This window comes from Pelodiscus sinensis, chromosome 30 (assembly GCF_049634645.1).
Source record: "Pelodiscus sinensis isolate JC-2024 chromosome 30, ASM4963464v1, whole genome shotgun sequence".
Lineage (NCBI taxonomy): Eukaryota > Metazoa > Chordata > Testudines > Trionychidae > Pelodiscus > Pelodiscus sinensis.
This window is the reverse complement of record NC_134740.1, coordinates 13,707,432-13,730,172: the sequence shown is the minus strand read 5'-3', so window position 1 is coordinate 13,730,172 and position 22,741 is coordinate 13,707,432. Positions and strand designations below refer to the sequence as shown.

The 22,741-nt window shown below is 47.3% G+C and overlaps 3 protein-coding genes across 3 annotated transcripts; 2 read left to right on the top strand and 1 right to left on the bottom strand.

Moving 5' to 3' along the window:
* Positions 1 to 6,820: 6,820 nt before the first annotated feature.
* Positions 6,821 to 7,783, top strand: LOC106732668 (olfactory receptor 1M1-like). The gene has a single exon (XM_014578337.2). It carries the CDS (start codon positions 6,821 to 6,823, stop codon positions 7,781 to 7,783), a length of 963 nt encoding a protein of 320 aa, XP_014433823.2.
* Positions 7,784 to 14,148: 6,365 nt separating this feature from the next.
* Positions 14,149 to 15,129, top strand: LOC102448751 (olfactory receptor 1M1-like). The gene has a single exon (XM_014578338.3). The coding sequence runs from the start codon at positions 14,149 to 14,151 to the stop codon at positions 15,127 to 15,129; it is 981 nt and encodes a 326-aa protein (XP_014433824.3).
* Positions 15,130 to 20,702: 5,573 nt separating this feature from the next.
* Positions 20,703 to 21,680, bottom strand: LOC102448992 (olfactory receptor 6C75-like). The gene has a single exon (XM_075911771.1). It carries the CDS (start codon positions 21,678 to 21,680, stop codon positions 20,703 to 20,705), a length of 978 nt encoding a protein of 325 aa, XP_075767886.1.
* Positions 21,681 to 22,741: the final 1,061 nt, after the last annotated feature.

Genomic DNA, 22,741 nt, shown 5'->3' with positions numbered 1-22,741 from the left:
AGAGAAACCAATAGGACTTAAGAGCAGCTGATCTCCCACCTTGGGGACCTTCCTTCCTTCCTTCCTTCCTTCCTGCCTGCCTTCCTGCCTGCCTTCCTGCCTGCCTTCCTGCCTGCCTTCCTCCATCCCATTCTTCCTTCCTTCCTTCTTTCCTCCCTTCCTCCCTCCCTCCCTCCCTCCCTCCCTCCCTCCCTCCCTTTCTTACTTCCTTTCTTCCTCCATCCCCCTCTCTTCCTTCCTTCCTTCCTTCCTTCCTTCCTTCCTTCCTTCCTTCCTTCCTCCATCCCACTCTTCCTTCCTTCCTTCCTTCCTTCCTTCCTTCCTTCCTTCCTTCCTTCCTTCCTTCCTTCCTTCCTTCCTTCCTTCCTTCCTTCCTAGCATTCATCTCACATACATTTCATACCCATTTCTTTATACCAATTTTCACACAGAAAGAGGCATTCTTGATTAAAAGTGGGCTTTTCCCCCCTCCCCCCAAACTCACATTTCAATAAAGCATTCTAATTCCTCTACCCAAATTGTGCAACAAATTCAGCATCTTTGGAGTAGTCTCAGGTCTCCTCCACTCCAATGGGAGCCAAAGCCATTTGCCCTTTAGTGATTAGGGTATTCTGTTTTCAATTCTGACTGAAAATTAGGTGGCAAAAGTTACCTCAGCAGTGAGTGGGCACTTTTAATTAGGCGGTTTTCTATGCCTCTGTTGCTGGAGAAACAAATATCAATTGTCATTCGGGGTTGGAAGTGTCAATGTTCGGCCATGGGAAATTCCTGTCTGTTGTATCTCTTTGAAGGGAGCAGGCAGCATTAGAACACCTGTATCTGTATTGCTATAATGTAAACATAAAGCTGAACGGCCAAAATGTGAATGTTCATGAGACCCGACTTCCCTCCCTAGCTAAATAGGAAGAATGCATGAATGAAAATGACAAGAAAATGAACCCCAAAGGCAGTAAGAAACAGTGCTTATCTCTGCCTACATAGTGTCACCTGGGTCTCCCTCACTACAGAGAGGAATGTGTTATGGCCAGAAAAACAACACTTTTGCCAGCAAAATCGAACACGAATGAGTTGAAGAATAAAATCTCTCCGAGTCCCCCTGGCATTTTTTGTACTGTCTGCCAAGTTTGGGGTCCTGCTTTTTTGAGAAAGTGGCTCGTCATTTCCCATCTCTCCTTGTCATTGGTTAGATGTGTATTGTTTCCCTGAGCACCCATTCCCCCCTCCTGCTGTCCCCTTATGCACGAGTAGATGGGGTGCACAGACAGACATACAGGGAACGTTGGGTCCTCTGGTGCCAGCTCTTTTGGATGAATGGCTGATTTGATCAGCTCCAAAAGATTCATGACCGGTACTCCAGGGGTCTGGATAGCTTGAACAAAAATCAATTTAAATCTCTCAGGACTTAGCATCCCACCCCATTAGAACTTTTTAGACTGTCTTTAGAGCACACAGTGTGTGTGTATGTGTGTGTGTGTGAGTGATACCCACATTGAATAACTTTCCTGGATGAGGCGGGCAAGATTTCATTCACCTACACTAAAAACAAAGATATTGTGCTACAGAATATCTGTCTAACTCTCTATAGATCTCTGCATCTGTCTATTTGTCTCTCTAGTTAAAGTTGTTTCATTTCATATGAATAATGAAATAGGCATTGACACAGTGGTCTCAAATTACAGTGGGGAAGGTCTAAGTTGGATATTAGGAAAAATTATTTCCCTAGGAAGGTGGTGAAGCGCTGGGATGGGTTCCCTAGGGAGGGGGTGGAGTTTCCATCCCTGCAGGTTTTTAAGTCTTGGCTTGACCAAGTCCTGGCTGGGATGGTTGAGTTGGGTTGGTCCTGCCTTGGGCAGAGGGCTGGACTCGATGACTCCTGAGGTCTCTGCTGGCCCTGGGACTCTATGGCTGCATCTAGACTGGCAAGTTTTTCTGCAAAAGCGGCCTCTTTTGCGGAAAAACTCGCCAGACATCTACACTGGCCGCTTTGAATTTGCGCAAGAACACTGACGATCTAATGTAAGATTGTCAGTGTTCTTCCGCAAATACAAGGACTCTCCTGTTTGGGAAAAAGCCCTCTTGCGCAAATGCTTTTGCACAAGAGGGCCGGTGTAGACAGCTGAGAACCGTTTTGCACAAAAAAGCCCAGATGGCAAAAATGGCGATTGGGGCTTTCTTGCGCAAAACCATGTCTAGACTGGCACGGACGCTTTTCTGCAAAAAGTGGTTTTGCACAGAAGCATCCATGCCAATCTAGACGCTCTTTTCCACAAATGCTTTTAACGGAAACATTTTTCCGTTAAAAGCATTTGCGGAAAATCATGCCAGTCTAGACGTAGCCTATGACTATAACTCTGTAAGAGCACCCAAAGCAACCTAGAGACGTTGACTACAAAAAGGAGGCTGCAAGTTGAGTTTAGAGGCCTACAGAGTTTTGGAGCAGCCAAGTGGAGGTTTAGCGAATCCCACTGAGGTAGAATTATGGGATTGCGGCTCTTCTAATGGTTAGGAGCCAAAGGCCATTTTTTGAGTATGTTGCCTCGCATCTGGGAATAAACAATCAGGGTTCTAACCCCAGCTCCCCAGATGTGTGTGTGTGTGTGTTTACATATTTACAGTGTTGTAATTATCCATGGGCAGCATGGATTGGTTACAAAAGAAGCCCAAACGTAGCGATTCTTCTGTGTGCTACATGTGATAGTAGAATCCTAGAATTCCTGGGTGGGCAGAGACCTCAGGAATCATCGAATGCACTCCACTGCTCAATGCAGTATTATTGCATGTCACATTATTTTTGAGATACTGGAGAACTTTCATGTCCACAATGGCCCAGATTGTCTTTTCGGTAATGCTGGTGTGAAAAGAGTAATTCCACTGACTAGAGTGGGCTTACCTGACTCACTAGCTTCATGATAAATACATTGTGCTGTAACCACAATGCAAAGAGAGGAGTTACACCAGGAAAAATTTGGACCATACCACTGAAAACTCCCTGCAACTTTCTAGCAATATTTCAGAGGACACGACACGATCAGTGTTGTGGTTAATTAATACCCAGAGGCCCTAATTGCAAACCCTTCATCCCCATTGGGACATATGAGCTAAGGCACAGTTTAGAGTCCATCGAGAACTTCTTGCGTTGTGTTTGTACATCAAGAGTTTATTACCAAATTCCCCAGTTGCTGCAAAGCAACAAACTGATCAGGCTTGGGGCAGTCAGCTGGGCTTTCCAATATTTCAAATTCAGTGACTCTGGCTACTATCTAAATGTTAGTAAAACATAAGGATAATTTGATAGCTTTGGCCCATTACTTAGTGGACACATGTCTAAGCCATGGAGACAGCTCCAGACCTAAGACCTGGGAGATATGTGTGAAGCTAATCAACGGAGCATCAATGTCTTCCGATGAAGAGAGACCTGTTACTTATCGTTAGTTTTGTCACCAGTTCAGCACTGGGGAGGCCACATCTGGAGTGTTGCTTCCAGTTCTGGGCCCCCCACTACAGAAAGGATGTGGATGCCTTGGAGAGGGTCCAGTGGAGGGCAACCAGAATGATTCAGGGGATGGAGCACATGACCTACGAGGAGAGGCTGAGGGATTTGGGCTTATTTAATCTGCAGAAGAGATGAGTGAGGGGGGATTTGAGAGCAGCCTTCAGCTTCCTGAAGGGGGGGGTTCCAAAGAGGCTGGGGAGAGGCTGTTCTCAGTGGGGGCAGATGGCAGAACGAGGAGCAATGGGCTCAAGTGGCAATGGGGGAGGCCAAGGTTGGATATTAGGACAAACGATTTCTCTAGGAGGGTGGGGAAGCACTGGGATGGGTTCCCTAGGGAGAGGGTGGAATCTCCATCCCTAGAGGTGTTTAAGTCCCAGCTTGACCAAGCCCTGGCTGGGATGATTGCGTTGGGGTTGGTCCTGCCTTGGGCAGGGGGCTGGACTCAATGACTCCTGAGGTCTCTGCTAGCCCTGTGATTCTGTGATTCTATGACTCCATATCTTTGGACTGGGGAGATGTGAGTAAACGTACAGTGGTTATGGAATGTACGTGGATACAGTGACTAGCAAGCTGTAGCAATAAACTTTACCGACACGGGTTACTTTGTCTCTTCAGTGTATTTGCTCATGAACCAAGGCGGGTGAAGCAATTCGCTGTATCATTCATCGACACAAAGTAACGTTGTTTTGATTGCAATATAATTAAAGAGAGACTGATGATTTAGACTGGTTTGTGCACGGTCTCCGCTCAATCTCTCCCCAGGAGACAACTGCTCATCATGAGCCAGCCCCTAAAATATAAGTTGTATCCAGTTAGTGGATACAGAACAGCTGCCAAACCGTTCTTTACCTCTCTACGCCTCCTTTGCTCCAACCTCGGATTCTGATCATCATGAGCCAAAGTCATTTGTAGATAAAGGGACAACTCTCAGGTATTGACTAGAAGGGGTCTTGTGACAGGCCCCACATGGAGCAAAGACAACATTTCTCTTCTCCTTCGCTAGAAGCTAGAATCCGTGTCTTCCCTGTTCGCTCCCAGAATCCACAAGGACCGGTGCAAATCAGGTGTCCAAGCAGGAATTTTCAAAGGAGCATAGAAAGATTGGGTGCCTAACTCCCTTAGGTTCCTTTATGATTCCCAGCCACTGTCAACACATGCATTGAAACTTCTTTCAGGTGGCAGCTTAGGGCATGCTTTTCAAGTTCCAGGTCTAGGACACATGCTGAGCCGTGAGCTTTATCTTAGATTTTTTTTAACTTGGGAGCACTCAATTCACTCCTTCCCCTGAAATACAATTGAGATTGTTGAATTTTCATACTATTCTAGGAGATCTACACCTCAAAAACCTCAAATGAAGCAAGAATGCCACTGATCGCAGGAATTCTGTGGGCAATAACTTCCTTCACAAGAATACATTTAACTTTTGTCTTTGAGTCAATAGTGTCCCATTTCTGTTATTTACTCTTGGGCATCAGTTGCTTTTGATGACTTCCCCTTAGGGGATTCGCAATGAGACTGTCCTCGCACTGTTGTTTTGTCTTTTAAAAATTAATAATAACTATTCTCTTACGCAATAACTTTGAATTCCCACTGGCAAAAATGTCAAAGGAGATGACTTCATTTCTCAGACAGAAGAAATTGCCAGCCAGGAACGACATATATTTCCGTCAACAGGAATAACAAGGAGACACAGCAAGAAGTACTGTGAGATCCACACCTCCAGGTAGGAGCGTAAAGCTGCATTTGATCAGGTAATAACTCTTCAGACTAGCAATAGGAGTGGAAAATGCAGTGCAGTGTCTATAACCTCTGAATGCGTGACTGACGGGTTAGCGTGAGGCGCGGATAGCAAATGATTATTGGTGAGAAAGTGAAACCATCACAGTTAAAATGCAATGATCTGATTTCGAAAAGAAAAGAAATATCTGCTCAGACATCCACCATGCCAGAAAGAACAGGACTATGTGTAAATCAGTGTAGATGGGTTATAGGAAAGCATGGGTTTTATCTGGAGTATTGTGCCCAATTCTGGGCCCCTCTATACAGAAATGATGTGCATACATTGGAGAGAGTCCAGCAGAGGGCAATCAAATGATTCAGGTGCTGGAACACATGACTTATGAGGAGAAGCTGAATGATTTGGTTTGTTCAGTCTGCAGAAGAGAAGAGTGAGGGGGGATTTGAGAGCAGCCTTCAACTTCCTGAAGGGGGTTCCAAAGAGGATGGAGAGAGGCCGTTCTCAGTAGTAACAGACGGGAGAATGAGGAACAATGGTCTCACGTTACAATCTAGATTGGATATTAGGAGAAACTATTTCTCTAGTCGGGTGGGGAAACACTGGGCTGGGTTCCCTAGGGAGAGGGGGTGGAATCTTCATCTCTAGAGGTGTTTCAGTCCCGTCTTGACCAAGCCCTGGATGGGATGGTTGGGTTGGGATTGGTCCTGCTTTGGGCAGGGGACTGGACTCGATGACTCCTGAGGTCTCTGCCAGCCGTGGTCTGGCTCTGTCATTAACATAAGAACAGCCATTCTGGGTGAGAGCAAAGGTCCTTCTAGCCCAGCAGTGCCCAATGCCAGATGCTTTAGATGCAATGAGAAGAACAAGTGATCGATCCATTCCCAGCTGATGGCAAAGGACTCTAGTGCATCCTGGCAAATAGCCTTTCATGGCCCAGACCTCCATAAATGTATCTGGTGTATAACGTAAGTGTCTCATTTTTTCACTGTGTCTAAGCAGTGTGATTCTCTGCTTGGGTAAACTTCTCCACAATAGCATGGATGGAGTTATGGTGCTAAAACTGTCTGCGAAGTCTCGGTAGCATGGACTGCCTGACACAATCCCATCTGAGATCTTAGGACCATACACAGGTGGCCACTGCAAGGCATTGTCTGGGCTGTCAAATTCACACTGCTAATTTCATCCTGCTAGTGTGCTCAAAGCTAGTGCATCTCCACCCGCCCAAGCTGGGAATTTCATCTCCCCTGGCTGAATGCCAAATCACTTCCCTTTACAAACTATTGACATTTTACATCTTTTACATTCATTGGTGTGACACGGATCTGATAAAGATACTTCAAAATCCGGCTTAAAAGCCATTATTGAATGTACGGAAAAACTTAAGGGTGTTAGACAGGGCATTTCTGCAATTCATTAGGGTTCCAAACTCTTGGCTCATCTTGGCTGGAAGTGTAACCCCTAAATGAGATGCATTTTCCTCTGTTTATTGACATGTTTCTAGAGGAGAGATGCAGGAGAATGACTTGACCTACTCCAGGTTGGGTGCGCTCCATCAATATTTAACGGTTTTCTTTTCCTAGATACATTTTATGGAGACGGCGGAAGGAAGAAACCAAACGCCCATCTCAGAATTCATCCTCCTAGGGTTTGGGAACGGCCCTGAACTGCAGCCGCTACTCTTCATGCTGTTTCTAGTGATCTACCTCATGACCGTGGTTGGGAACCTCCTTATCGTTGTGCTAGTTGTGACTGATCGGCACCTTCACATCCCCATGTACTTCTTTGTGGGGAACTTGTCCTGGTTGGAGACCTGCTACAGCTCCACCATCCTGCCCCGGCTGCTGGACAGTCTCCTGACTGGAGACAGAACTGTTTCCATTAAGGGCTGCATTGTGCAGTTGTATTTCTTTGGCGTCCTGTCCTCTACAGAGAATATGCTGCTTGCGGCCATGTCCTACGACCGGTACATAGCCATCTGCCACCCCCTCCGCTACGCTTCTCTGATGACCAGCAGGGTGTGTTGCTGGCTGGTGGCCGGGGCGTGGCTAGGTAGCTTTCTCCTAAGCACGATAGTAGACAGTTTGATGTTCCAATTAACCTTCTGTGGTTCCAAAGAAATCGACCATTTCTTCTGTGATTTCTCACCCATCATAAAACTGTCCTGTAGCGACACCCGGACTCTGGAGCTGGTAACCTTTGTTGTCGCTGCCGTAGGGTCCATCGTGCCCTTTCTACTGCCCCCAATATCCTACTTTTTCATCATCACCACCATTGTGAGGATCCCGTCCTCCTCCGGCAGGAAAAAGGCCTTTTCCACCTGCTCCTCCCACCTCATCGTGCTGGTAGTTTTGTATGTGACCACGATCACCGTCTATCTGGTCCCCACAGCCAACACGCCCAAAGTCGTACACAAAATATTCTCTGTTTTCTACACAGTCCTGACTCCCTTGATCAACCCCGTCATCTACAGCGTGAGAAACAAGGAGGTCAGCGAGTCCCTGAGAAGAGTCGTTCTGAAACTCTCTGATTTCGAAAACAGACAGAGAATCTGAAAGGGCAAACTTTTGAATAGAGATGGACAGATAATGGGGTTTTTTTTAGATACAGTTCATATGAATCCTTGAGAATAGGCTTACGCCTTATTTACCTTCCTTCTTTGTTCTGCAAAATATATGTTCAATTTTATGGCTCTTTCTTTCTTGCTTGCTTTCTTGCTTTCTTGTTGCTGGGAATGTGGGGGATGAAAAAGAAAAAGAGAAAAGAAAATTAATGCATTAAAAGGAATATAAATTGAACAGCAAAAAACAGGAATCAACTCTCTGCCCATATAGGCCAGGTCTTCCCGAAATTGAAGATTGACACTGCTGTGATCGATCTTCTGGAGTTCAATTGAGTGAGTCTAGTTACAACTGGCTAAAACAAACACAGAAAGTGCTCCTGTTGTGGACCGATACTCCTGCTTCTATGTGGAGTACAGGAAGCTCTCGTCAGCCTCTCACTGTGGGGACAGCAAGCTAGGTTGGAATTAACATAGCTGGACTTGAATATCTTTATTCAACCTTCCCTTTTAGTGTAAACCTGGCCTTCGCATCTACAAGACCCCTGTTGCTACAGGAGGAAATTTCTTTTATGCATAAAACATTTCCCCCAAAAATTTGATTTTTCTCCTAGGTTTTGGGGCCCCGCTTTCTTGACCAAAAAAGTCACCATCTCCCATCTCGCCTTGTAATTGGTGAGACAGCCTAGTGCCTCCCAGATCATCCATTCACCCTCCTGCGGTCTCCTGATACAGGACCGTAGGGGATGCACAGACAGATGTGTAGGTAGCTTCTCTTTTTCTGTATCAGGCTCTCCCCATCCCCCATCGTATTATTTAAGATGGTAGTTGGAGAGCTCGTATGGTATGTGTGTGTGTGTGTGTGAGAGAGAGAGACCCACATTTAATAACTCCCCGCCCCAAACCTGAGGTGGGAAATATTTCATTGTCCAACATTAGAACCAAGTTCATTGGCCTATGAAAAACTCTCTCCCCCGCCCCCTTTTTCTCTTCTTCTCTTTCTCTCTCCTCTTGGTCATAGAATCACAGAATCACAGAATCACAGTACTTGAAAGGACAAATATTAATCTATAGGAAAATAGAGATCAACTACTATTCTCTCTTAGGGTATGTCTAGACTACATGGCTCCATCGACGGAGCCATGTATAACCGATCCTGTAAACCTCATTTCATGAGGCATGAGGGGTCGGTTGGCAAAGGCTTCCCCAGCTGACAGATCCGCGTCTAGACTGCTGCACTGTGCCGGATCAGCTGATCGTCGGCACAGCATGGTGGCCATGTTTATTTTAATGAAGCGAGGATTATTTAACTCCCCGCTTCTTTGCCTATGCCGGGTAAACTAGTTTACATGGCTCCGTTGACAGAGCCATGTAGTCTAGACATACCCTAAGGCTGTGTCTAGACTGGCAAGTTTGTCCGCAAAATCATCTGCTTTTGTGGAAAAACTTGCCAGCTGTCTACACTGGCTGCTTGAATTTCTACAAAAGCACTGACAATCTCATTTAAGATCATCAGTGCTTTTGCGGAAATACTATGCTGCTCCCGTTCGGGCAAAAGTCTTTTTTCGAAAAACTTTTGCGCAAAAGGGCCAGTGTAGACAACAGAAATTTCTTTTCCACAAAAAAACCCTGATTGCGAAAATGGCGATCGGGGCTTTTTTGCGGAAAAGCGCGTCTAGATTGGCCATGGACGCTTTTCCGCAAAATGTGCTTTTGCGGAAAAGCATCCTGCCAATCTAGACGCACTTTTCAGAAAATGCTTTTAACGGAAAACTTTTCCGTTAAACGCATTTCCGGAAAATCATGCTAGTGTAGACGTAGCCTAAGAGAGAATAGCAGTTGATCTCTATTTTCCTGTATATTAATATTTGTCCTTTCAAGTACTGTGTTTCTTTCCGAAGTCTCACTGAGTCTCCCTGGTATTTTAGTTCTTCTTTCCCATTTTTGGGCCGTCTTTTTAACCAAAATATATTGGTCTTCCTGTACCTGGTGAAGTGTCTATCGTTCCTCCAATTGCCCTCCTGGGGGCGATACAGGACCAATGATACAGGGCCATACGGGCTGTCTAGACCATGGGTTCCCAAACTGGGGAGCATGCCCCTCTGGGGGGGGTGAAGAAATTCCGTGGGGGCGTGAGGCGACCCAGCCACACACACACCCTTGTCAATTCCACCCCAAGTTTTGCTGCTATTTTTTGTGGGGGGGTGTGTGTGAGGGTTTCTCAAAAATCAAAAGTGGGCATGATGTCAAAAAGTTTGGGAACCAGTGGTCTAGCCTGCGTATATCGTTTTTTGGCTTCATATATCACGTTTTCTTTGAATGGACAGCGGATTTGGACATTCTGAGGTGACCTATGAATGCGACTAAAATTAGGTAAATATTACAGCAAAACCAATCAAAATCTTTCAATACTTAAATGCGTTTAGGGACCCTAACATGTGACCTAGTGGTTAGAGCATTCCTGAGGGTGGGGAGTTTGTGTGTATTCACACATTTAATGGCAGTGTAAACAAGGAATTTGAAATTTGTTCATGCAGCAGTTTAGGGGCGTTCTTCCCTATGGTTTAGAGTTCGAAATGGAGTGCTTAGATTGACCTGAGCGCTTTAGACATGAATGTTTTAACTTGGGGATATTTAATTTTCTCCTTACTATAAAATGGTTCGTTTTAATGATGATTCTAGCAGGTCTGCTCATCTCAGACATCAGCTGAACAGCGATTTCCCTTGAGATCAGACGTTCTGTCTCCATTTATTTTCTTCCAAAGGAGACATTCCTTTTTTCTTTCTATTGCTTTGCTTTCGGGGCAACGGTTCTCCGATGTCTGTGATTTCTCCTTTGGAATCCATGATTTTGCCTTTGAGATTTGTCATAACACTGGCCTGGAATGGTTGTTTTTCCATTTGCGATTTAAATCTCAACTCGCCTCGATGTAATAATTGGAAATTCCCACTGGCAGAAATATCCAGGGAGATTATATCATCGGCTATAAAGCAGAAATTGCCAACGGAGAGAGACATTTATCGCCGTGAAATGCAATAACGGGCAATATAACATGCGGATTTGTAGGATCGAGACATCGAGGTGGGTTCAGTGAGATAACTGAACCCTACCAAGCATAGAAGAGAATGGAAAACATGATGCAAAGGTTATAATTTCTCCAAAAATCTCAGTCAAGGGTGAGTTTCCGGGGGGAAAAGGCAATAGATCATTCAGAGCAAGGTAAAGAAGCCAAGTTGCAACAGAAGACTCTGACACAGACTAGAAAAAGCCTTCTTTGGCATCCACCATGGTGGAAACCAGCAGGGCTTTTTCTAGTCTGTGTCAGTCCAGGGGGTAGCACATAAAAGCAGATGGGTTAGGGCAAAAGATTCTAAAGAAAGAACAGTGAATGGCTCTTTGATTTAGAACGTCTGAACTTAATAATGGCCATATTGGATCGGACCACAGTCCATCAAGTTTGGTATCATGTCTTGTGACAGTGTCCAAAGCCAGGTGTCCCATAGGGAGTGAACAAAATGGGGAACCCTAACCCCAACCCTAACCCTCCACTATCGCCCAGCCTGACCTCACCTCCATGTTTTTATTAAGTTCATCGGCACCATGTGCGTTTTATTGCTTGTAAAATCATTTTTTAAAAGTTTCACTCCCTCTTCTGTATGAGTGTGAGATTGTGAGTGTGAGATTTCTGTTTCATCGGGTTTAAAACAAACAAAAGGACGTTTTTCTTCACTCGGCGCACGGTCAACCTGTGGAACTCCTTGCCAGGGGATGTGGTGAAGGTTAGAACTTTAACAGGGTTCAAAAAAGAGCTAGATAGATTCATGGAGGTGAGATCCATCAATGGCTATTAGCCAGGATGGGTAGGAATGGTATCCCTAGCCTCTGTTTCTCTGGAGGTAGGTGACAGGGGAGGGATCATTGGATGGTTCCCTGTTCTGTTCACTCCCATTGGGGCACCTGGCATTGGCCACTGTCGGCAGACAGGGCACAGGGCTAGCTAGACCGTTGGTCTGACCCAGTACGACTGCTCTTACGTTCTTATGCCAACGTACCATTGCAGCTGGAGAAACAGACGATATGGGCACATTGTAAGTCAAAGGATGAAGCTATCAGAAGGTAGGATAAATGAAGAAATGTGCAGGGAAAAGCAAGGAAGAGATTTTCCACTTTTTGGCACGGATACCTTTGCTTTAGCAGCAAGGATCTGCTACTTCTCTTGAAACAGATCTGTATTTTTTAATTGCTCATCATTTTTTTCTGAAATAAACAATCTTTCTCTCTCTGATTTTCTCTTTGTATTTTTATCTCATTCCATCTATCCATCTTATCTTTGTTTCTCCACTTTTTCCTTCAGGCAACTTCTTCCTTCTGGATAAATATGGCTCTCTGATTTCTCTCTTGGTGAGTTTTCATTTTTATTTTGACAACTTTTCTTTGTATGGATTTTGGATTCCCCTCTGAGTTCCACTTATGTAAATCCGTATGAAGCGGACGCAAGCTGCCCTGGCGTAACTGAGAGCTGCGGGCCGTGGTTAGGTTTTCGTGTGCGGGCTGTGGTTAGGTTTTCATGTGTGTCTATTTCTTTTTCTTTCAAGTGGTACATTTTATTTTCATTGAAAACGCTCTGGCAGAAGTCAGCTGGTTAGAACGTTGTGTGGAACACGGCCGGGTGGGTGTTTTGGCTCGTGTCAGGCAGAGTGTGTTTATCCCATATCGTGGAGGTGTATTTCCCTGCTCTACACACAAGCTTAAACAGAGCTAAAAATAGCGGTGTAACCTGGGCACACACACTAGGCCTGAGCCCAAGCCCTTCTGAGACCCCAAGCGGCACATACACTGTGAATGGCTAGCCAACTACAAAAACACTTTCTCCTCTCTTGGGGTGCGTCTTGACTGGCAAGATTTTGTGCAAAAGCGGCCGCTTTTGAGCAAAAACTTGATGCCTGTCTACACTGGCCACGAGAATTTGTGCAAGAACACTGACTTTGTAATGTATGAAATCAGTGGTTCTTGCGCAAATACTCTGACGCTCCCGCTCAGGGATAAGCCCTTTTGTGCAAGTATTCTTGCGCAAGACAGCCAGTGTAGACAGGCAAGTTAATTTCTTGTGCAAGAGAGTGTCTAGACTGGCACTGACGTCTTTTGCGCAAAAGCAACTGTGCCAGTGTAGATGCTCTTTTGAGCAAATACTTTTAATGGAAAAACTTCTCTGTTAAAAGTATTTGCGTGAAATCATGCCAGTCTAGACGCAGCCTTGGTGTTCACACCTCCACATCAGCTTCTAAAACTGGGCCACATCCTCCCTGACTGAGTTGACTTCCTTATCTCTGGCCTTCCTCTTGATTGGTACTCCCTTCCTCTCATGTGCTTGCACATTTATACCTGCCTCTGGAATTTCCACGACATGCTTCTGATGAAGTAGGTTTTTGCCCACAAAAGCTTATGCTCCAATACGTCTATAAGGTGCCACAGGACTTCTTGTTGTTTATACAAAGGTGAGTAATCCAAGTGTCTGCCTGGGCTGACGTGTTCACACGGCTAATTTTATTCTGCTAGGCTGATCAAAACTAGTGCATGGAGGTCTCTCCAAGGTGGGAATTTCACCTCCCCGAAGCAGGGCAGGCATACCCATGGCTAATCTCTATACAACTTCATTGCCAACCTATTGAGTTTCGTGATGTTTTCTAGCTTAATTGACAGGACAACAATCTACTAAAGATATTTCAAATTCCCAGCCTTCTCGCTGTTAGTTAACGGTCAATGTCACTTGGGAAGTCCGATGGGACATTTCTGTAGCTCAATAGGTCTCCGTACTCTTGGGTCACTTCTACCACAAGCCCCAACTCACTAAACGTACGTCTAGACTACAGGCTTTTGTCGACAGAGGCTTTGTCGAAAAAGAGCATCTAGACGACAGCCAGTTCTGTTGAAAAAGCAAGCTGCTTTTTCAAAAGAGAGTGTAGATGCTCTCTTTTGAAAAAGCACAGTATGGATGCAATAGCGCCTTTTTGCGACATAACTCTGTCAAAAAAAGGCATTATTCCTCATAGAATGAGGTTTACTGTTGTCAACAACACTGCCGTGTTCTCTCAACTTACTGTTGACAGAACGCGGCAGTAGAGTAGACTCAGGTATAGTTTTGTCGACAAAAGTCCACTTTTGTTGACAAAATCGTTTCGTCCAGACACACCCATATGAAGGAAGCCTTCCTCTGTTGACCGGCAACTTCTTCTTTCTGGTGGGGAGGTGCAGTGACAGGAGGTTACCTACACCTGGTCTCTGCCAGTGTAGCCGACTGCACAACCTGACCATGTGCACTCCATTGTCCTTTAATGCTTTTTTCTGACCAGATACGTACTATGGAGGCAGCAGAAGGAAGAAACCAAACCGTCATCATGGAATTCATCCTCTTAGGGTTTGGGAACAGTCCAGAACTGCAGCCCCTTCTCTTCCTCGTGTTCCTAGTGATCTACCTTGGGACCGTGGCTGGGAACCTCCTCATCATCGCACTGGTGGTGGCCGATCGGCACCTGCACACCCCCATGTATTTCTTCCTGGGGAACTTGTCCTGCGTGGAGACCTGCTACAGCTCAGTTATCCTGCCACGGCTGCTGGCCAGTCTCCTGACTGGAGACAGAACCATCTCGGTTCAGGGCTGCCTTGTGCAGCTGTATTTCTTTGGCATCATGGCCACGGCAGAAAATCTGATGCTCTTTGTAATGTCCTATGATCGGTTTTTAGCCATCTGCCACCCCCTCCGTTACGCCGCGCTGATGAACGGCCGGGTGTGTGGCCAGCTGGTGGCGGCGGCCTGGGGGATTGCAGTGCTGCTCTGTACCATTGTAGACAGTTCCTTCTTCCAATTAACGTTTTGTCATTCCGAAGAAATCGACCATTTCTTCTGCGATCTCTCACCCGTGATAAAACTGTCCTGCAGTGACACCCGTATGCTGCAAGCTATGGCATTTGCAGTCGCTTCCATAACACTTGGGGCCTGTTTGTTAATCGTAGGGTCCTACGTTTGTATCCTCTCCACCATCCTGCAGATTCCATCCACCGCCGGGAGGCAAAAGGCCTTTTCCACCTGCTCCTCCCACCTCATCATGGTTGCAGTTTTCTATGGGACCCTGATCGCCGTCTATGTGTTTCCAACAGCCAGCACTTCCAATGTCCTAAGCAAAATATCCTCGGTCTGCTACACAGTCCTGACTCCTTTGATCAATCCCGTCATCTACAGCCTGAGAAACAAGGAGATCAGCGAGTCCCTGAGAAAAGCTCTTCAGAAACTGGCTTGTTTCAGAAACAGGCACAGAAGCTTAAGGACAAATTTTAACGAATAGTAAAATAATGTTGAACTGAAATCGTTACTTACTTTTCATCTATTTATCTATTTCAGTGAGGGGTGTAATTTTCTATTTAAATACAATCATAGATTCCCAGGGTTGGCAGAGACCTTAGGAGTTATTGAGTCCAATCCCCTGCCCAAAGCAGGACCAACCCCAATTCAACCATCCCAGCCAGCGCTTGGTCAAGCGCTTGGGACTTAAACTCATCTAGGGGTGGAGATTCCACCCCCTCCCAGTGCTTCCCCACTCTCCTAGGGAAATAATTTTTTCCTAATATCCAACCTAGACCTCCTCTGATGTAACTTGAGACCATTGCTCCTGTTCTGCCATCTGTAAAATAGCCATAACACTATGGCTTCTAGTGCGGACAGTGAATTGTGGTGATAAAGGTGTCTTATGTTGGTATAGCTGATTGCCCCTGATAGCTAATAGCCTAGTAGCTTCATACTGGGTATCAGAGCAACTGCTCTGAAGAAGTTGTACAGTTTGGACAGTACCAATACCACAGAAGTCCACAAGGTTCTACCAATACCATGGTACAATTTGTGTGGGACAGTCTCTCTCACTCAGGGTATGTCTAGACTACAGGGTTTTGTCGACAGAAGTTTTGTCGACAGTATCTGTCGACAAAGCTTCTGTCGACAAAAAGCGTCTAGACTACATCCAGTTCTGTCGACAAAGCAAGCCGCTTTGTCGACATAACAGTGTGGACGCAAAGGACAGTGTAGATGCAATAATGCCTTCTATCGACAGACCTCTGTCGATAAAAGGTGTTATTCCTCGTAGAATGAGGTTTACATACGTCAACAAAACTGCTGAGTTTTGTCAACGTTATGTCGACATAACTCAAAGGCAGTGTGGATGCAGGTCTAATTTTGTCGACAAAAGTCCACTTTTGTCGACAAAACCCTGTAGTCTAGACACACCCTGGCTACATCTACATTGGCCCCTTTTCCGAAAGGGGCATGTTAATTTCAGAGATCGTAATAGGGAAATCCGCGGGGGATTTAAATATCCCCCGCGGCATTTAAATAAATGTCCGCCGCTTTTTTCCGGCTTTTAGAAAAGCCAGAAAAGAGCGTCTACACTGGCCCCGATCCTCCGGAAAAAGCGCCCTTTTTCGGAGGATCTTTTTCCTACTTTGAAGGAAAGCTTTGAAGTAGGAATAAGATCCTCCGGAAAAGGGCGCTTTTTCCGGAGGATCGGGGCCAGTGTAGACGCTCTTTTCCGGCTTTTCTAAAGGCCAGAAAAAAGCGGCGGACATTTTTATTTAAATGCCGCAGGGGATATTTAAATCTCCCGCGGATTTCCCTATTACGATCTCTGAAATTAACATGCCCCTTTCGGAAAAGGGGCCAATGTAGATGAGCCCCCTCAGTGACTTCTTTATTCCTTAGTTCCATCTGTTGACTAAGAATTTATATTCTGCCCCCTAACATCTGAAAAGAATAGATCAGTTTTGGGGTCCAGAGTTGAGAAGCACTTAACCAACATAGATTGGTTTTGTCATCAATTAGTTGAATTTTTCTTTCAGTAGTTCTCCAGCCATGGGCAATGACCCCATTGTGAAGGCACTGAAGGGATGCAGAAAAAGATTTGTTCCTTGCTCCCAAGAACAGAATCCATGGGGTTCTTCGCAGTAGCAAAATTCAGTGTTTACAGCATTGGGGCATTAGGGTAAGACTGGGGAAGGTCTAGGTTGGAAATTAGGAAAAACTATTTCCGTAGGTGGGTGGGGAAGCCCTGGAAGGGTTCTCTAGGGAGGGGGTGGAATCTCCATCCCTAGAGGTGTTTAAGACAAAGCTTGATCGAGCCCTGGCTGGATTGATTTAGTTGGGGTTGGTCCTGCTTTGGGCAGGGGGCTGGACTTGATATCTCCTGAGTGCTCTGCCAGCCCTGTAATTCTATGATTCGATGATTCTAAGACTGGCAGACTTCAAGTCAATTCTGGTTGGTAAGAGACGTGCTCATTTTAAGTCATCCAGGGGTGAGATTTCTCCAAAGCACTGTTAATCCCCAAATGCCACTGACTTTGGAATTCCAACCTTGATTCAACGACTGTTATTCACTGAATCCTAGAAAAGTAAGACTAAATGGGCACGTTTACACTACAGTGTTATTTTGAAACAGCTCACGTTATTGCAAAATAGCACAGGAAGCGTCCACACAGCAAACTAACCCACACTCCCAGCAACTGGTCCCTCTGCCCCTAGTCAACCCTGCCTATACCTTGTATCTTTCTCTGGGAACAGAGTTATCTTCTCAGGCTGGCCCTTAGGCGTCTACGGCCAATACACACTCGGAGCGAGTCATCGGGAATCACACATCACACAATACAGACAGGCAGAAACAACGTTACACAGTAGACAGCGCCCCCACTACATCACGCCCCCTATCTTTGAAATTAACAAAAAAAGTTCACTTGGATTCTATGAATTGGCGTGTAGGTCTAAAATTGATGCACAGAACGTCTCGGGGCCGCCTTGTCACTTTTTATTTCAGGGATCGGACAGGGACGTCAGACCTGTGTAGAAGGGACAGAACACATTTGTTCAGGTCCCTCCGTGGGCTGGACTTTGCAAACTGCTACAGAAAAATTGAGCCCTCATGGTACAGCGTAGTGAAGAGGAGGTGGGCGAAACAAGTGGGAAAAATGGACTTTTTACACCTACCGGAGGAAGGGATTCTCAGGACGGTGAAGTAGGATGTTCAAGAGAACAGGGGAAGAATGCAAATAAGCAGGAAATGGAAAAGCTGTAAATTCTGACCCGTGGGTGCTGCTGCCGGGCAGTTTTGTCAGTGGGGATAAGTGGCAAAGAACATGATCAATTTCAGTGGGGAACCAGAACGGGAGGTTGTGCCATCGATAACGTTTTAACGTCCGTAACCCGCCAGCCACTTCTCCAGGATACAGGCGCTGGCTGTTGTTCATGAACTCAGCGGTCTACAGACCAGTAAATACATGCAGAGAGCTGTCTCCTCTCTCGTCACATCTGTCAAATAAGCCCAAGCCCTGGAATGCCCCTTCTTGATGGTGTCACCCCTGCGGGTACCACCCTAGCTTAGTGCCCTGCTCTCAGGGGTCTCCCCTCCCAGGGACCCCCATACCCCAGCCCTGCCTCCGTGACTCGCAGCAGGGGTCATCTAGCCCCTCTAGCAACTGCAGCCTGCTCCGCGTGGGCAAAGGGTGGGGACCTGCACTGGCTGTGTCCCTAGGACCCTCAGGCCTTGCCTCTGGCCCTGCTGCCTGGGAGAGGGGCCAGGCCAGGGTTCCCCTCCCCAGCTCTACCCTGTCTCAGCAGTCCTCCAGCCCCCCTGGCAGCCAGGTCCCTCCTGCCCCCCAGCCAGAGCGAGAGTGAATCTGTCTGTGCCCTTCCCTGAGCCCTCACTGATACAGCCCAGCTGGGCCCCCATTAGCTGTTGCTGCCCCAGCTGTGGGGCTCTGCTCTCAGCCTCGCCCCGGGCTGGGTGTGACCCTCACAGGGCTAGTGTGGGGTAAAAGGTCCCCTACCTTTGTCTCCCTTGCCTGTCTAAGTCTTGCATGTCTGGTGTTCCGGTTTGTGTGTGTTTTGGCTGCTCTTTCCTAGCCTGGCTAGTTCCCTGGCTAGTTTGTGTGTATTTTGTGTGTGTGTGTCGGCAGGGGGACCTGCTGCCCTTTCCTAGCCTGGCTAGTTCCCTGGCTAGTTTGTGTGTATTTTGTGTGTGTGTGTCGGCAGGGGGACCTGCTGCCCTTTCCTAGCCTGGCTAGTTCCCTGCAGCCCTAATGCGTCCATCTGGGGATGAAGCCAGAGCCCCCCAGCCCTGCCCTGTCTCAGGAAGCCTCCAGCCTCCCTGGCAGCCCAGCCCCACCTGCCCTCAGCACGAGCAATTACGTGTCTGTCTCCTCCCTCCTGGAGCCCTTATTTATACAGCCCCACCTGGGCCCACAGGGGCTGGCCCTGCCCCAGCTGCAGGCTCTGCTTTCCCAGCCCTCACTCAGGGCTGGGTTTGACTCCTACAGGGCCAGCCTAAGGCAACTCCCGGGCAGGGGCAGAAGCCTCAACTCAGGGAAGGCCTGAGGCAGTGGGGACCCAGACGGTTCTGGGGACCTGCCTGAGGGCTGGCTGGGTCTCGGGGGGGCTCAGGCTGGGAGAGAGACCCCCACCAGAAGGGAGAGGGCCTGGTGGGGACCCCAGGCCCTTGAAGAGAAGAGCAGGCTGCTCCAGAGAGTGGAAAGCAGCAGAAGGGGAGAGACACCAGCTGAGGGGGAGGCGTGTAGCACCCCATAGGAGATACTTAAGGGGGAGGGTGTATGAAGGGGTGTCTGCCCCACACTGGCCCTTTAAGGGTCAGACCCAGCTGGGGAGAAGGCTGAGCACAAAGCCCCACAGCTGGGGCAGGGACAGCTAGTTGGGGCCCAGCTGGGCTGTATGAAGAAGGGCGCTGGGAGGGAGGAGACAGACACACTCTGGCTGGCGGCAGGAGGGACCTGGCTGCCAGGGCAGCTGGAGGTTTCCTGAGACAGGGCGGGGCTGGGGAGGTCTGGCCAGGCAAACATCCAGGCTGCAGGGCCCTTGCCAATGTGCAATGGCCCTGTCAGACAGCAGGCTGGTCTCACGTTGCAATGGGGGAGGTCTAGATTGGATATTAGGGCAAACTCTTTCCATAGGCGCACAGGGAAGCCCTGGGCTGGGTTCCCTAGGGAGGGGGTGGAATCTCCATCCCTAGAGGTGTTTAAGTCCCAGCTTGACCAAGCCCTGGCTGGGCTGATTGAGTTGGGGTTGGTCCTGCTTCGGGCAGGGGGCAGGACTCAATGACTCCTGAGGTCTTTGATCACCCGGGACCTCTATGAACTCTGCTCACAAGGAGGTCACACAAGCCAGCCTGACTTCCGGAGAGCATTTCCTTTCTAGGGTGGAATTCAGACCCAGTACACACAGGAACACACACACTGAGAGGCAAAGCAGCTGCTTTCTGAAACGGGAGGTGTTGCTGTAGGCCAGTGTTTCTCCACCAGTGGTACAAGTCCCTCAGGGGGACTTGAGAGAAGGCCGGGGGGGTATGTTCACACAAATAGAATAGTCTTTTTTTGTAAAGGTATTATAAGTATCCCCAATACCTACAGTTTTCAGACACACAATTTTTTTCTACCATTGCAACACATTTGTTTAAACAACTTAATCGTAGCCGGTCGGGCGATGAAATCGTTGGGTGTAAAAAGTACAAAAATAGTAAAACGCTGTGAAACTTAAAACAAAAATTCAGTTTTCTCCAAACTTCGGTGGTGTTGACATACCCCCAGACTTCTTTTGAGTAACCCTAAAGGTACTCGTACCACTGCCTTAAAGCAACCCAGCACTCACGTCAAAATGAGATATAGATCTCACTTATCTCATGCACCAAAGTTCTACCAAACCAAAGAGATTGGACACACTACCTCCCAAGTCAATGCGTATTTCAGATCGGATGCCAAATACAAACTATTTCCAATGCTTATTCATGACACTAATATTAAGAACAAAAGAACAAAAGATTCAAATGGATCATGCGAAAGGAACTACATAAATTCATGTCTATTTTACCATACATTAAAATGTCTCTTTTGAACTTCCATAGCTGTTTCTGAAAACAACCAGTTTCAGAACAGCTTTTCTCAGAGACTCTTGGACCTCCTTGTTTCTGAGGCAGTAGATGACAGGGTTAATCAAGGGAGTCAGGACTGTGTAGAAGACAGAGAATATTTTGTGTAGGACCATGGGCATGTTGGCTGTTGGAAACACATAGATCATAGCCATGGTCAAATAGAAAACTGTAATCACGATGAGGTGGGAGGAGCAGGTGGAGAAGGCCTTCTGCCTCCCAGTGGCGGACGGGATCCTCAGGATGGTGGAGATGATACACACGTAGGACGCCAGGGTCAGTAGACAGGGCACAAATGTCCCTATGGAAGCAAGAGCAAATGTCACCAGTTCCAGAGTCCGGGTGTCGCCACAGGACAGATTTATCATGGGGGAAAAATCACAGAAGAAATGGTCAATTTCTTTGGAACCACAGAACTTTAACTGGAACAAGAAAATATTTGCTAGGGTGGGGATGAGAAAGCCGCCTATCCAGGACCCAGCTGTCAGCTGGCCACACACCCGGCCGTTCATCAGAGCAGTGTAGCGGAGGGGCTGGCAGATTGCTAAATAGCGATCACAGGACATGGCTGCAAGCAGCAGAGTTTCTGAAGTTGACAGGATACCAAAGAAATATAATTGCACCAGGCAGGCACTGATGGAAATGGTTCTATCCCCGGTCAGGAGCCTGGCCAGAAGCGGGGGTAAGAGGGCGGAGCTGTAGCAGGTCTCCAAGCAGGACAGGTTCCCCAGGAAAAAGTACATGGGGGTGTGGAGGTGCCGATCGGCCACCACCAGCACAACGATGAGGAGGTTCCCGGACACAGTCACAAGGTAGGTCACTAGGAACAGCAGGAAGAGAAGGGGCTGCAGTTCGGGGCCATTCCCAAATCCCAAGAGGATGAATTCCACGACGGACGTTTGGTTTCTTCCTTCTGCTTTCTCCATGAATCTAGACACAGAAGAGCTTTTCAATGTTGCTGGAGAGCAGCCCGTCAGGTTGTTCTGTGGGATACATGGACAGAAACCTGCAGAAGGTAACCTCCCAACGCTGTGTCTTTCCCCGGTGGAAAGGAAGTTGTCTATAAAGAGAAGAAGACTCGTAAAATGAAGTTACACTTCCACAATAGCTGAGCAAAGAACGCGGAATGCTACAGAATTACAAGAATGACTCATCGAACTCCTTTGAATGCCTCCGGTATCAAATCACTTTTTGGCTGGGACTGCAACCTATCGGTGTCAAATCAACACATGTAGAAGAAATGACAGAAAATCAGCATCTAGGTGGAATTTCCAGCTTAGGCAGATATACATGCACTAACTTGGATTAAGCTAGCAGGAGAAAACTGATGGAGAGAACACAAGAGTGGCAATCACAGAACCAAGGCTCCTAGACCTGGAAGGCACCTTGAGAAGACCTCAAGTCCTGTCCCCTGCACTCACAGAAAGACCAAGCACCGTCTAGACCAGGGCTACTCAACTTTGGAAGCCCCGGGGGCCACAATGACACTCAAAGCACATGCCGAGGGCCGCAATTTAAATGTGTTTGCATGGATATTTAAATAGATATGCAAATAGCTTCTTTCACACAATGCCTCGGTGCTTTGAGCACCCGTGTCCTAGGGGCTAGAAACGCCAACACCCTGTACCCCTCTGTTCCAGCCAGCCCATCCGCTTGCATCTTTCAATGCTCACCCTGCCTGGGAGACAGCTCGCCGTTTTGGAGTGTGTTCCCAGTGGAAGCCATGTTCAAAGGACCCCACCCGGGGGCAGCGTGTTGAGCCCCACGTGAACCCAAACTGCACCGTGGGCTGCAAACCAACAGGTGGCCCACAGATCGGGTGTTCAGTAGCCCTGGTCTAGACCTTCTCCGACAGGTGTCTGTCCAACCTGCTCTTCAATATCTCCAGTGATGGGGATTCCACAACCCCCCTCAGCAATTTATTCCAGTGTTTCACCACCCTGACAGGCAGGACGTTTTTCCTGGTGTCCAACCTAAACCTCCCTTG

Coding starts and splice junctions, on each gene's coding strand:
- LOC106732668 (XM_014578337.2), top strand. CDS start 6,821: ATGGAGACGGCGGAAGGAAGAAACCAAACGCCCATCTCAGAATTCATC.
- LOC102448751 (XM_014578338.3), top strand. CDS start 14,149: ATGGAGGCAGCAGAAGGAAGAAACCAAACCGTCATCATGGAATTCATC.
- LOC102448992 (XM_075911771.1), bottom strand. CDS start 21,680: ATGGAGAAAGCAGAAGGAAGAAACCAAACGTCCGTCGTGGAATTCATC.